This window comes from Echeneis naucrates, chromosome 14 (genome assembly GCF_900963305.1).
Source record: "Echeneis naucrates chromosome 14, fEcheNa1.1, whole genome shotgun sequence".
Lineage (NCBI taxonomy): Eukaryota > Metazoa > Chordata > Actinopteri > Carangiformes > Echeneidae > Echeneis > Echeneis naucrates.
The window spans coordinates 13,113,122-13,128,096 of record NC_042524.1 but is presented as its reverse complement, the minus strand read 5'-3'; the positions used below and the strand labels follow the sequence as shown (position 1 = coordinate 13,128,096).

The 14,975-nt window shown below is 42.1% G+C and overlaps 2 protein-coding genes across 3 annotated transcripts; one reads left to right on the top strand and one right to left on the bottom strand.

Annotated features, from left to right (window-relative positions):
• The first annotated feature begins 531 nt into the window (after positions 1-531).
• slc12a9 (solute carrier family 12 member 9) lies at positions 532-8,477 on the top strand. 2 transcript variants are annotated; one of them, XM_029520070.1, is made up of 14 exons: positions 532-794; positions 2,473-2,713; positions 2,846-2,980; positions 3,125-3,262; positions 3,362-3,664; positions 3,794-3,901; positions 4,126-4,237; positions 4,325-4,482; positions 4,566-4,648; positions 4,738-4,862; positions 4,999-5,191; positions 5,287-5,461; positions 6,082-6,228; positions 6,335-7,176. In XM_029520070.1, the coding sequence occupies exons 2-14, from the start codon at positions 2,509-2,511 to the stop codon at positions 7,174-7,176; spliced, it is 2,724 nt and encodes a 907-aa protein (XP_029375930.1). In that variant the 5' UTR covers positions 532-794; positions 2,473-2,508. The 2 variants fall into 2 exon arrangements, with proteins under 2 accessions (XP_029375930.1, XP_029375931.1); XM_029520071.1 differs by lacking the exon at positions 532-794 and having other exon boundaries at positions 2,509-2,713; positions 6,335-8,477.
• Positions 8,478-8,762: 285 nt separating this feature from the next.
• Positions 8,763-12,543, bottom strand: hsd20b2 (hydroxysteroid (20-beta) dehydrogenase 2). The gene is made up of 11 exons (XM_029519823.1): positions 12,393-12,543; positions 12,188-12,234; positions 12,019-12,094; positions 11,798-11,908; positions 11,406-11,473; positions 11,223-11,267; positions 11,048-11,082; positions 10,291-10,372; positions 10,132-10,197; positions 8,982-9,131; positions 8,763-8,900 (listed from the first exon to the last, which is right to left on the bottom strand). Exons 1-11 carry the CDS (start codon positions 12,541-12,543, stop codon positions 8,763-8,765), a joined length of 969 nt encoding a protein of 322 aa, XP_029375683.1.
• Between the last annotated feature and the right edge of the window lie 2,432 nt (positions 12,544-14,975).

The window sequence follows — 14,975 nt, the reverse complement described above, 5'->3', positions numbered from 1 at the left end:
AACACCACGCTGTCAATGTTGTTGTTTAGTGCTGCTTTATTTTTTGTTTAGAGTAGAACGGATGCTCATTTAGTTGGCAAATTGCATAGACTGTATTTGAACTATTTCTTATTTTATTTATTTGTTTATTTATTTATTCAGTGGACAATCCATCACTTCAGTGAAAACTAACTTGACACCTGACCTTAGTCCTGTCACTGAATGATCAGATAGTGATCTAGTTGGAACAGTGTGTGGGTGTCAGGTTTGTCAAAATGGTGACTCCTGGTGGAAAGAAGTGGAGCTACAGTTCCGCCTAAAGTAAAACTTTACCAAGCCTGATGCTCATACAGGTATATACAGCATTATCTGCATTCATAAAGCAGATAACAAGCGATCTCACCACCAGTCTGATCCGAAATGAGTCACGGTTCTCAGAAAGGGGGCGTGGCTGCACCTCTGCTGGTGTTTGTGTATGTGAGGCCTCCTTTTTAAGCAGTCACATGGGCGGTGTCTGCTCTCCCGTGACACTGAGGGACAAATAGGGGCCGGCCGAGGCGTGCCATGGCTGCTGTGTTGTTATTGGGCAGCGCATCTTTCGCAGCATCCAGCTCTCGGGATAGCTCCGCTCCGTCCGCCGACCCTCTGCGGTCACTCCTGGCCGCAGGCTGCGCATCCGAGCCGGGACCGTAGCCTTCTGGCGGAGACACCCAGCCGAGCCGCCGGCAGCAGGGCAGGACAGAGCAGGGCGGGCTGAGCGGAGGCCGGAGAGAAGCCGCTGGGAGGCAGGAAGTGGGTGAAACTGTGTCGGAGGGGTAAGTTTGGGGTGTTGGAGGGGAAGTAAAGCATCAGGGCGTTGCTGTGTGTCGGTGTAAAAATCCCTGACGCTGCTGAGAGACAGCGTGGCCACACTGCAGGCCAGGTGCGTTACTTTATGACAGCTGGAGGAGCCGCCGGCGCGACCTCTTCCTGACCTGACGGTGAACCTCTAAACGTAAACATGCGTGCTCCCAAAATGGCGCTTTGTCTATCCACATTTTAGCCAAGTACCTCTCAGGGTGCACAAAGTTTTTATCTACTGCAATGGCTTCACCCCCATGTTACTAATACACGACGGAAAGGGGGTGAGATTGCGGACGAGCGACTCCACTTCCTACGTAAGGTTCGTGGACCCGCAGAGGGACTCCGGGATGGTTTGGCCGGTCCGCATTAACATCTGCTGAGCATCAACTTGAACTCAGAAACTGAGAATGATGCAGTCATACAGCACATTCAACTTCCCTTTTCAATCCACTGACATGCCATTTCATTTTACAGCAATGGGGTTGACTGTGCCTCATCAGATATATTTGACTACCAACCACCCACCCATGAGTCAGCCAGAGTAGACTGAAGTCCCTGAAATAATCAAAGATTCACAGTCAAAATCCCCAACCCATCATATGCAGCTCAGTCAGACTGCCTGTTCAATTAATCACTTAACAAAAGTAGTTGGAAAGCAAAGCAAAGCTGGGTCTTATAACCATAAAAATTAGATCCCTGTGTCTCTTGCATATCCCATCATGCTTTGTTGTGTAATGTGATGTAATAACGCACAGATAAGGGCTGTTGTTGAGGCAAAGTTGGCAACATTTTCAGAGATGAAAATCTTGAGGAAGAAAGACAATGGTGGAGCTGGAGTTTGAGATGATGGCAGAGCAGCTCAGGCAGCTGTGTACTGTTTGGTTTGAGTTGCATGTAAAAAAAAGATGAGCAGCTTCGAATCAGGTGACTCCAAATACCAACCGTAGGTGTGAACAGGAGCTGTAATTATTAGCAGCCTCTTCCTGAAGGCCTTTCAGGACTTGGTCTTTTTCTGTGTTGTAGTGGAAATTCCTTTGCCTACGAGACAATGCATGACTGACTGTAAACAGCTCCAGAACAGATCAGATGAATGATCTATCGTGTGGTGTCAGCTGACTGAGAGTGCTGGTGAACCTGGTGCAATTAATTTCCATGGTTGTGTTGAGCTACTGAAACTGACATGCGAATCCAAAAAATTTTTTTTGTTTTTTAACTTCTCTAAAAATTCTTAAATATGTTCACTCGCCATTGATTTTAACATTTTCAGCCACCGAAACAGGTTGTTTTTCTGCATGATGTGTACCTCTGTGCACATGACTGTCTACATAGAAACATGAAAAAGAAATATGCATGATCTATTATGACATAAAACTGCCATGATATTTTGTCTCTCTGTGTCCCCAAAACAGGGGAGAAATGTTTAGGGAGTCTGTGTTTCGTCTTTCAGCCTTTACCGAGCCTGTCTGGGAAGGCAGAGCTGCCCAACAGAGATAAACTGAGATATATATTTGTCAGTGTCAGTTCAATGAATCAAAGTAATCTGTTTGTATGCAAACAGACACTGAAGTAACCATCAACTCCAACAATGTTTCTAAATTCTGTAATAGCGTTCACTTAAATGTGAAACCTGTCCTTGCTGATTTCATTTAGATTGAGAAGAAAAGTCCGAAGCTCATCTCAGCAGCCATGTCGGGGGAACGCACCCCCCTGATCACCTCTGGGGTGTGCGGTCTGTCTGTAGCGGTGGTGGCAAGTGACACAACCCCAGACGCCACCCCTGAATCACCCAATGGGACTCCCAGTAAAGACCCTCGTAAACTGAACACCTTTTTTGGGGTGATGGTGCCAACTGTCCTCTCCATGTTCAGCATTGTGCTGTTTCTGAGAACAGGTGAGCTGTGCATGTGTCAAGAGATTGGAGAGTGGATTGGCTTGGAGACAGTGAATGTTTTTATGCATTCGCTTCCAGTGAGCCTGCGTCATTGTCCTGCAGGGACTAACATGACCATTATCTGTCTTCCAGGGTTTGTGGTTGGTCACGCGGGCCTGTTACAGGGTCTTTTAATGGTGGTCGTAGCTTACATCATCATATCGCTCACTATATTGTCTATCTGTGCCATTTCCACCAATGGCGCTATACAAGGTGGTGGAGCCTACTGTATCCTTCCAGAACAAACAGCTCAGAAATTGTTTGCTTATTTATTTATTTATCTATCTATCTATCTATCTTAATGGTTACTTGAGTTTAGCCACAGTTATGCTCATTTCAGCTGAATCACCACCCTTAACAAAAGATGACCAGTCATGATCAGCCGGTCTCTGGGCCCAGAGTTTGGAGGAAGTATCGGGTTGATGTTCTTTTTGGCTAAAGTGTTTGCGTGTGGAGAATATGTTCTTGGTCTTGTGGAGGCCATACTTGACGTATTTGGTTCTGACTCTGGTAAGTTTTTCTCCCTCTACGTCGTGTAGCCCACATCCCATTTATTATTATTATTTTTTTAAAGGATTCTCTGTCTTCTGTCTGTTTCCTCTGATTTAGAGTCATCTCTGTCTGGGGCAGTACAAGTGCTTCCTCAGGGTTATTGGTACACAGTGTTGTACTCCTCCGTAGTCCTGCTGCTGTGTCTGCTTGTGTGTTTGGTGGGTGCTCACATCTACTCCCGCACCGCCTTTGTCATCCTGTTGGTAGTCACCATATCCCTGCTGTCCATCTTCATAAGTTCTGTGGCGGTCAAACCTCGTGACTTTGTCATCACACATAAAGGTTCTGGTAACCAGACCCTCCGCTACAACGCCAGCTACACAGGCTTCAGTGCCACCACTCTGAGGAACAACCTGGGCTGTGAGTGTTGATGACATTTGTGTTATTGAGGATATGAAAGCCGATTTGAGTTCAAAGTAAAACAGATCACATGTAAATATAGGAGCATCTATTAAAAGTTTTGTCATTGTTCCTCATTTTTCTCTGTAGCTGGTTACTCTTTGGACTACAGCACCAACTCTGTCATGTCTTTTGCCACCGTGTTTGCTGTCATGTTCACCAGCTGCACTGGGATCATGGCTGGAGCCAATATGTCAGGTTAAATCCTGTTGTCATAATATTGGATTTATAATTGCCTTGCATTCCATGATGGCTTTGCTGCTTGATCTTGAATTATGTGCATTGCATTTTTCTGAATAACATCGAGATGTTCTCATAGGGAGAGCAATTTTTTTTATTCAACCTCACTGTTATCACTGTAGTGCATGTACACACAAACAAGGAGGCCCTAATGTTTGTTTTTGCTCCATGTGTACATGAAGGGGAGCTGAAGACTCCAAGTGTTTCCATCCCCAAAGGCACCATTGTAGCTGTTCTTTACACATTCACAGTCTACGTCCTTCTCTTCATCTTGGTCAGCGCCACCTGTGACAGGTCTGAAATTATTTGTCTGATAGATCAACAAACAAGTAAGTAGCTGCAGTTATTAAAGAAATCAGTTGTTTGTTTCCTCTTCTTCAGGACCCTGCTGATTCAGGATTATGGGTTCTTGCAGCGTATAAACATCTGGCCACCCTTTGTCACTGTTGGGATATACTGTGCCTCCCTGTCAGCTGCGATGTGTGCTATGATTGGAGCATCTCGTATCCTTCACGCTCTAGCTCTGGATCAACTCTTTGGTAAGGATTGGGGTTTTTACTCGCTGTATCTGCTCCTGCTTTGTGTGCCAAGTTGTGTTCTTAGAAATTTGTCACCCACACAGGTCTACCATTAGCCCCAGCTGCCATCACATCAAGCTCGGGAAATCCGTGGGTGGCAGTGTTGTATACCTGGGGCCTCGCACAGGTGAGCAGAGATTCAGAGGTGTGCGGTCACCAACTTTCAGACTAGCGGCCTATGTCACTAACCTGTGGTTTATGTTCTGTCTGTTTCAGTGTGTGGTATTTGCAGGGGAGCTCAATGCTGTAGCAAGTTTGGTGACTGTTTTCTACTTGCTTGCATATGCTGCAGTTGACCTGGCCTGCTTAGCTCTTGAGTGGGCATCAGCACCAAATTTCAGGTAGTAAAAGATCTATCAATCACAACCTGTTCCGGCTTGCTTATAAAACCTTCTGTTTATATGTTTGATGGAGCATTAAAGGTGATCTTTGATGCTGTTCAGTGGCCTCAGCCTTTTGCCTCTGTGTGTTTAACAGGCCAACCTTCCAGCTCTTCTCCTGGCACACCTGCCTGCTGGGGATCCTGAGCTGTTTAGTCATGATGTTCGTCATTAACCCGGTGTACTCCTCAGGCAGCGTCGTCCTCTTGCTACTGCTGCTCCTTTTCCTCCATTACAGATCACCAACCAGCAGCTGGGGCTACATCAGCCAGGCACTCATTTTCCATCAGGTATCTGGACAGACAGCAGGGACAGACAGCGGGGACTCACAATCAGTACAGTTAGTCAACAGAGCCATGTCCCTCTTTCTCCACTGTGGTTTTAGGTGCGCAAGTATCTGCTGATGCTGGACGTGAGGAAAGAGCATGTAAAGTTCTGGAGGCCGCAGGTGTTGTTAATGGTGGCCAACCCTCGTTCTTCCTGTCAGCTCATACTGTTTGTCAACCAGCTGAAGAAGGGAGGACTGTATGTTTTGGGCCATGTGCAGCTGGGAGATCTGGGTAATACTCTGTTGGCCGCCTGCAACAAACAATATCAAATTAACCTTATCTTTCAATCATTTATGTTTTTATAGCAGGACATCATGCAGGTTCGGTAGCTAAGTGAAACTCTCAATGTTGTTTTCTCATGTGTACTGATGTATTGAAACAACTGGCCATCTTGTGGTTAGTTTTACTATTCGGTCTGAGAGCTAATGATCAGGATAAATAGATTTCTCTGATTGGCTAATCGATAGTCCACAACCACCATTATGGAAAGCTCCATCACAGCCTTTTACTTTGCACCTGCTGCTTGTCCTGCATTATTGATGTGTGATGTGATATTGAAGTGTGTTTATTCTTTTCTGCACCACTGTGGCACCAGATCTGAGAGTTTGAACCAGCCAAATCTGAACTTTGCCGAATAGCTGGCTTCGTGTTTATTTGTATAAACCTTACTTTTACCAAACTGATATAAAATGGTCCTTTACAGATACGAAGAACACTTTACTGACATATCCTGACACTAACCAGCCAGGTCTGCCTCTCTGCCCGGCTGGAAACTCTTTTACTGCGCTATATTGTTAGTTATATTTTTCCACCAAATGTGGGTCTTTAATTCTTCCTTTTTCTGTGTTTAGATTCCCTGCCATCAGATCCAGTCCAGCAGCAGTATAACTTCTGGTTGAGTCTCGTTGATAAACTGGGGGTGAAGGCCTTTGTAGATCTGACGCTGTCTCAATCTGTCAGACAAGGAACTCAGCATCTTCTCCGCATCACTGGCTTAGGTAAGCTAGGATTTCTCTTACCCTTCACTTTGCCCACATTCACCAAAGATTGTGTTTGTTTTTTATCTGCACGTGGTGACACCTATGCACTGGTTCTCTCTACAAGGTGGCATGAAGCCCAACACGCTGATTCTGGGCTTCTATGACAGCTGCACCCCCGAAGACTTCTTTCTGCAAGATACTGCATTCTGTGACTCATCTATCGGACAAAGTAAGGTGGGAGAATATAATTTTGGGGTTGACTTGCCTTCCTTACAGGCCCATTTCCCCCCTGTCCGACATGTTGAGAGCCCACGCTGGCTATCACCAGAAGAGTACGTCGGGATAATTTCTGATGCCATCAAAATGAACAAGAACGTGTGTCTTGGTCGCTATTTCTTCCAGTTAGAGGGAGAAGGTAAAGATAGTAAGGTGGATGGATCAGAGCGTACTATAGATGTATGGCCTCTCAACCTGCTCCAGCCAGGCAGTCGTGATTACCAGGATGTATGCAGCCTGTTTCTGCTGCAGATGGCCTGTGTGCTCAACATGTCGAACAAATGGCGCCACGCAAGAATGAGAATCTTTCTGAATGTGGCGACGGAGTCTAGCGACCAGGGCTGGGTGGTAAACGAGGAGACGTTTCGAGAGCTGCTGAGGAAACTTCGGATCAGGGCGTCGATAAAGATTGTGCCATGGGACTTGGTGGTGCAGCAACATGCTCAGCAGGACATGGAGTATTCTCCAGAGAAGACGCAGCCTCTGTCCGAGGGCTTCTTGTCGGCGGTGAACTCTATGCTAATGGAGAACAGCTCACAAGCTGCTGTTCGCTTCCTGTATTTACCTCGACCTCCTGCTCATCATACCCAGGCACAGCAGTATATAAGTCAGCTAGAGTCTGTGACCAATGGTTTAGGGCCAACGCTCCTCATTCACGGTGTCACCCCAGTCACATACACTGATCTCTGAGCATGTGCTGTCAAGAGTTCACGGTGCATAATCGGATATTTCACACGCAGTAAAGTCTAATCTGACTGCTTGTAGAAGTTAAGCATTAACTGTAGGATAATTTCCTATTTTCACATACTTGAACTGACTTGGTGATTTAACCAAATAATGGGGGAAAAAAAATTTTGGGTCATGTTTGTGATAATATCTCTTGTTTTCATTAGTTTTAAGTCTTTAGGTCTGTCTTTTCACGTAAGACAATGATGAAAATGTGTCAAAGACTCTTCAAAACAAAAATACAATTGTTTGGAGAATTACGGGTTGTCTAGGACATTGGATATTGAAATGTCTGTATATTTTCAGGGATGAAATCATGAATAACAGCTAACCACAATAAAAATGGTTCTGCTTCATTTTCAAATGGTTTTGTCTTAATTCCTAATAATTAAATTCCTTTGTGTTTTTACTTTTCTGTTTTTCATCATTCTAACATTATGGCTGGTTGTTAGACCAGGAGGGAAAAAAGGCCTTTTGTTTCTGCACTGAACTGGCTTCTGATTTTTGTTCTCCATGCACTTAGACATTCTTTGGCTGTTACATGTGTATCTCCAGTCTTGACAAAAGGAATTGTTGTGCACATTTGAGCTCAGAATGAACAGCATTTAGAAAGAGAATGTGTGGCTCATGGTGCAGGAAGTCAAAAATTCACCAAGAAATGGTTATAGTGATGGTTACTTTAGAACCCCTGAATCCTGTCCCGGTTGGCCTAAGCCAAGAATGAAACCAATGCATGTTGTTATTTTTATGAGCAATTTACTAACCGTATTTTCAAAATACAGTGAGGTCAAACTGTCATAGTACACTTGCATTTTATTTTACCACTCAACAATGCATGGATCTCTAACACACCATCAACAGGAAGATGCTGATGAGGCACCTTACATGACTTGGCTTTGCCCTTTTTGGCATAGTCCATCTCACGTTGTAATTCATGGCCAAGAAGAAAGCCTTAAATAACTGTCACTTGTGTAATAAATGCTGATTAACTTGAATAAGTGCTTTTAGAGTTTTTGACACCACTGTGCACAGGAGCGAATGTTGGTCAGAAGTACTTATCTTTGTCATTTTAACTAACACAATGTATTTATGTATGTATGTATCAAGTTTTCTTAACTGCATTATACACATTGTGTCTGTATATCTCTCAAGTGTAATAATGTATAGCAGTGGCAGAGTTTCACATATATACTGCTGTGTTAATTTAAGATGAAATGAATAAAGTTCTCAAATGTGTTTGCTCCATAGAAAAATAAAAGTTGTTACAGTGATTCAAAATGTGCAAAATTGAATTTTCATTTCATTACCAACCACCTACCTGTCAGGATTGTGGGAGGTCACATGGCTATCACATGACAGTCATGTAGAAGCAAACAGCCATTCACACTCACGCACCCCGAAAGCCAATTTTGAGTACCCAATTAATGTAAACATGTGAGGAAACCCATACAGGGACAAGACAATAATATTGTTAAATAACAATCTTGATAAACTCCACGCAGAAATGACTGGGAATTGAATCCACAACCTTCTTGCTGTGGGGCACAGCGCTAACAGGCTCTGAACTTCTCATCTTCCTTGCATGCTTGTCTTTGACCCTTTACTATATCTACATAGTTTCGTAGCACTCTGATGAAGAATGATGACATGCGAAGCCAGTCTGGCATGAGTACTGTGAGAGCCATGTTCTGTGGGATGACAGAAAAAAGGTGAGACATTGTAGCAGCTGTTACTTTGCATCATGGATCATGGTCGGTCATTTCTCTGACCTGGAGTGCGTGGGAAAGGCATCCACTGGTGTAGCTGGAGTGACCCACAGTGTTCAAGGCTTCACGGGCATACTCTGAAGCGCTTTTCACAAAGCAGTTGACTTTCATGTTGTTTGTCATGTTGGTGGACACCAGGAGCGGGGCCACGCACTGGGGAAACATTACCAGGTCTATGGGTTAATCTGCCCTTGCTATCATGAAACATTTAAAAATAATTTGCAGTTCAATTTAAACACCAAAGATTTTAAAAAGGATTCAGTACAGTCCAAAAGAATCCGTAGAAGCTGAGTTTGATGCAACAAATTAAAGGAAGATAGTGTGGTGACACAGGGAGCAAAGGTTTGTTTCATGAGCCCCATGTTTGCTCAACTAATAAAAACACACTGTTCAAATTAGCCTTTGACTATTTCGTTGGAGCAAAACATGAACATAGCTCAGTCTTCTTATTTTCCACCCACATCAAAAACTGAAGAGGGATCATGTTCAACCTCTCTGATGTGGACAGTCTACAGTCTAACTTCACCAAGTGTCAGGTTATCCCACCTTCTCCGATTTTACACTCTTCTAATCTCTTGGAGAGAAATTATTACTTACAAAAGCGGTATTTTCAGATTTTTTACAATCTAGTACATATCCATTAAAATTAAAGAAAAGGTGCCAGTCTGGGTTAGAACACAACAATTTCTTTAAAACAAACAAAAAACAAACAAACTGCAGAGGACGTTTGAGGTCACCTAAATCAGAATGGCCCTTACATAGTTTGTCCAGCAGAGAGCAGTATCTGTGCTGCTTTCAAACAGAATGAAAGAAATCTTCAAAAAGAAATGTATATATGAAAAAAATTTATTGCATTTAAGGACACCCTGGTTACTAGAACTAACTTTTTTGTTTTCACAAAGTATGAATCTCACAGTCACAGAGGAAACTGACTGTGTGTCACTAAGTGCTATTTAGTGCTTCAAACTGAATGAGCTTTTGTACAATGTAAAATCATAAAGGGGGGATATAATGTCTCCCATAACAGACTCATATCTTTAAAATGTATATTTAAAGCACATATTTACACACATATTGCCTCGACTCAACAAACAAACTTGGCTTTATCAATTTCATTATCAGAAATTATTTGAGTAGGTGAAGTTTCATTTACCTGAACAGTAATTCCCTTTGACTTATACTCGGCATGCAGACACTGCGAGAAATATGTAACAAATATCTGAAATGAAGAAGAAAGTCCAAAACAGAGAGTGAGTGGTAGACCTGTGGCGTGATTTCAAACAGCCTGTGCAGGTGAAGGTGGAGAGGGTACCTTGGTGGCAGAGTAAAGGGAAAACAAAGGGTGTGGACGGTTTCCCGCTTCAGAGGAGATATTGATGATCAGCCCTGACCCTCTGCAGAGAAGATGGATGACAGATTTCTGTGAATTTATCGAAGAACAACTTACTGAAGTGGACTATAGATAATTGAAGACATTTAACCTCTTGCCCTGGAGGCTTTGTTGATTCTGACCAACTGGTGAGGAGACCCAGGTATTTAACCTCTCTGGGGTTATTCTCAAGGCAAATGATGTCACTTGGTTCAGCAGGAGTTTGTCACTGGAGTCACCTGAGGTCAGCTGTGAGTGATTACTATGAGGAATTGTTAAATCTAGTGGGAGGTGATGAACCCAGCACTTTAAGCGGGTTTCATACCTCTACATGTGTAAGGGGTTGTTTCTTTACTTTGACAAAGATGGCCTCTTTTGATCCCCTTTCACCGCCAGCCGTCTCCCACCCGTGTTGAGCAGTGCATTTGTTTAGTAGTTGTTTGGTGTCTCTGAGGTACTGTATAGGTCTGTCCAGACTTCACAGCAAAATAATTCTGTGGTTGCATTGTGCAGTCTTTTGGGTGGACTATTTTCTGTGTCAGTGTGTTGGTGGCATTGAAAACCACGGTGACACTGTACTCGCTGAAGTAGCTGAGTGACCTCACAAGATGCTACAAGAAAAAGTCAATTGAGTCTTAAGTGTCAAGTGATTCCCACATTCTCACACCCACTCTAAGCCTCTGAGTATTTGTGACAATACCTTTCAATCATACCCGGAAGAACCAGTCTGGTCATCTGAGTGAAGATAACACATCATCATCATAACGTTTCAGAAAACAAGTGTACGCTTGAAACAGTGAATGCAGATACCTGTAGATTATGTGACACAAACAATCACAGTGACACATGAATCACATGTCATATAAAGATCTTACCTGAGAGACAGACAGTATGTTACAGTTGATAACCTGAGTGATTTTCTGGTCAACATATGAGCACAAAGGAAAATATGTGAACGGTGATTCAGGTAAATGCGACCTCTCTAGCAGTCTGTCAGTAAATATAAACACTTAAGTGTTTTGGTCCACAGAAATATACATTTATAATGCAGCACTTACCTTTTCACTGTCTGGTATCTCCAGGAAATAGGCAAGATGATCAGAATGTGTCATTCCTACATTGTTGACTGTGTGGGTAAAAAAAGCAAAAAAATATTGGTTTAATGCTCATTATTCATTGAAAAACCTGATATTTTTCAAAGCTAAGTCAGTCATATAAAAGCACATCAACATACAGCTGCTCTGCTTCGAAGGTTCAGCATGAATTTGTTGTGTTCTTTAACTTGACAGGTAGAACAGATATTATACTGCCTCATTCAAGTGATGCCACAGATGGATCCATCTTTTATTAAAGTATTAGTTTCTGATATTTCCTTTTTTTTTCATTTCATACAGTATCTAAATGAGATCCAATTCCTTGTTATTTTTTCTGTAATCAGTTTTCCTATTACCCAGAATTCCAATCTCCAGGCCTTCTAGTTCCTTGGCTATAGCACGGTAGATGCTGTGGCCATCTGTGAAGTCCACTCGGATGGTACGAGTCTTTCGTCCATAACGGTCCTCTGAGGGGGACAAGTGATATTTTGAATATTGGATTCGTACATTGAACAAAAAATGTGTTCGGTTGGAAAACAGTATGAAATCCTAGAGTACTTTTTAAAGTTTCACTAACCTATCTCTTTGGCAACCACCTGAAGTTTTTCATCAGATCTGCTTACCAAAATGACATCCAGGCCTCTCTGTGCCAGCTAGAAGGAGGCACACAGACCGACGGGTTTGGTCAGTGAGCGTACCAACTATTCAGAGCTTTAAATTGTTGTGGTTGTGTACAGGAGACTCACTTGCTTGGCATAAGCTTTACCAATGCCGGATGTTGCGCCTGTTACAACTGCAGAAATTCCACAGCAATCAGTATAATTGTAGAATTATATTGCAGTAATTTATAAGAACTCTTAAATTCTTCACATTTTTTTACGCACACATAGATACAATAAATACAGTTTGTAAACTGAAATACAGCATGCAACAGGTTTTCTTTGACTTTACCTGCCCATTGTCCATACGTCCTTAAATTCACCTTCCAATATTCTGACAACACAAACTCTCTTAGCCCACGCCAACATTTCCAGGCCAGTTTCAGTAGGTTGAAAACAACTGGGACTAACGCTATAATGGTCAACACCTTGATGAGTGACATTGTACAGCAGAGGTCCTGAACAAGATTCCCTTGTAGCACACCAGGCAAAACAGACAAATCCCAAATTGATATTTCTGAGTACGGCAGGTTTTTATGTTCTCTATTACAGTGCTCCACACTGCTCCACCTCTCTGGGTGTGTCATGAGGGCAGACATGCCCTGGAAGCTCAGAATCCACATAAACATGGCAAACCCCAACAGAGTTTTTGAATAACTAATAAATGAATAAACCTAATTTTGAGAAATGTAATTCTTGTTAAATGTGTTAAAAAGCTTTGTTTTTGTATTCCTTGCCACTGCATGGTGATTGCCATTGGCAGGAAGAGGTCATCTATTTATGTTTCACAGCTCATCTATTTTTATATATTGACCTCGAGAGAATAATTTGAAAACAAGACAGCAGTAATTTAACTATGTCCATAATTTGATGAGAAAAAGCTGGTTAAAATACTAAAATACCCATATTTCTGCTCAATAGAGTCCCATATCTTCAATTTGTAATGCACACTTTCTAACAAAAATTTGTGAGGTCACAACAGCACATCCTGTAAAATCACCAGTCTTCATTACGTGAGAAGCATTTCCATCTAATCACAAGAACCCAAAACAATTATAACTTGTCAAGGAGCTGTAGTCGAGATAAAAACTGTAACGTAGCTGTGAAGATGACACAGTATCTCTGACAGATGATTAGTCTTTGCAGCAGTTGCAATCTGCTGGGTTTTTACATCAGCAGAAATAGTCCTACAAATTCATACAAAATCAACGTCTGTACATCGATAAACCTGACAACGCTCCAGATTAAATGGCTGGCTGATAACATTTAGGCTCAGGACAGAAATTCAAGTTGGAAATACATATACTCTCCCACGATCCAAGTGATGGGAAAAGGCTGCTTATCACAAAAAATAAATATTTGATTGTGAACAAAACGTGAGCCCTGCGCACGTGCAAATTTCAGTTAGATTCATCGCATTTCTGGGTCTAAAGGCTCTTGTTTTCTTCAATGTCATTTTCATTAAATAAAACATTTCCTGCACCACTTCTTTGACCATCTGATGTCGGCTTATATGAGCAAAGACACAAATAAACTTAATGCAGATTGTAATTGTGCTGTGTGTATATATCAGAAAACTGAATATATACCGACAGCTAAAAATTTGATCAAACTTCAAGTAAAGTTTCAAAAGAGCCCCGCTAAAAGGAGATATGAAGCAAAAATGTAATTTTTAAAACGCACCAAATTTTCCTCTCTTGTCACAGCCATCTGTGAAGTTATTGAATGCATGAATAATTGCCAATGAAGCTGTCAAATGTAAAAAAGATTGGGATGTTTTTACAGATGATTTGTTTCTTGTGAACTGGTGTCTATCTCAATATGAAGTTGAACAACGTGACTTTAGGGCGCTACCATCCACCACCAGGGTTCACTGCAGTAACCTGATAGGTCACAGCTGTTAGGTGCTCATCATTATAAGTCAAATCAAATTTGGTAAAAGTTAATATTGTTGCTCTCTTTACTCAGAATCAGATAATAACTTGTAATTATTTAATTATGAGCATGAACACAACAGACAATATATGAGATTATAATAAATGTTGTGTTGAAGTTTAAAGGATGAGACGGGCCCCCTGGTGCATGTGGTGGAGGATAATGGGAGCCCATTAGAGGAAACAGCCATTACCGTGTGCCTCTCCTCATTACGTCAGAGGTCACAGTTAAAACGGATGATGGTGATGTAATTGTGTCTGTGATACTGGTGGCGTTAATGGTATTTCCTACGGTGGCCGAGAAGGCTCACGCAACTGCAAACTCCACAACGCAAAAAACTGCGATGAGAATAAAGCCACACCGGAAGTGTGCTGTCCGATTGTTTAATTGGTCCGGGTTACCGGGGAAAACGGGAACAAGTAAGTTAACGTTGTATTTGTGAAGCTCTTATTTTAAGAGTAACAAATGACCGTATTTTGCAACGTGCTATATTCATATGGTTATAGTTTTTGATTAAAAAAAGCAAATCATGCTAACTTTGGCAATGACCTAAATATAAGACACTGCAAGGTCATTTATTGAAACACTGAAATTGAAGTTTTATATTTAAAAAAACAAGCAAACAAAAACTTCAATTTCTTATTTCTCTTCTTCAACATGCACACGACCGTCTCACCACCATATTTTTCTGTTGTCTGGTTGTCACACTTTTTTTTTTTTTTTAGCTTACTCAAATAATGTGGGAGATCTCTACCAATGTGTTTCTATAAATCTCTGGAAAACACAATTTAAAATAATTTCGTACGTGAATTTTTATGTTACATTTAATGTTGCACAAGTCACAGCTCTGTGGCCACTGCTTCAGAAAGGAGAGACAAGTTTCATAGTGGCCGACATGTCAGGGAGGACTCTACCTTCCTGCCCAGCTCTGAGCCTGAGA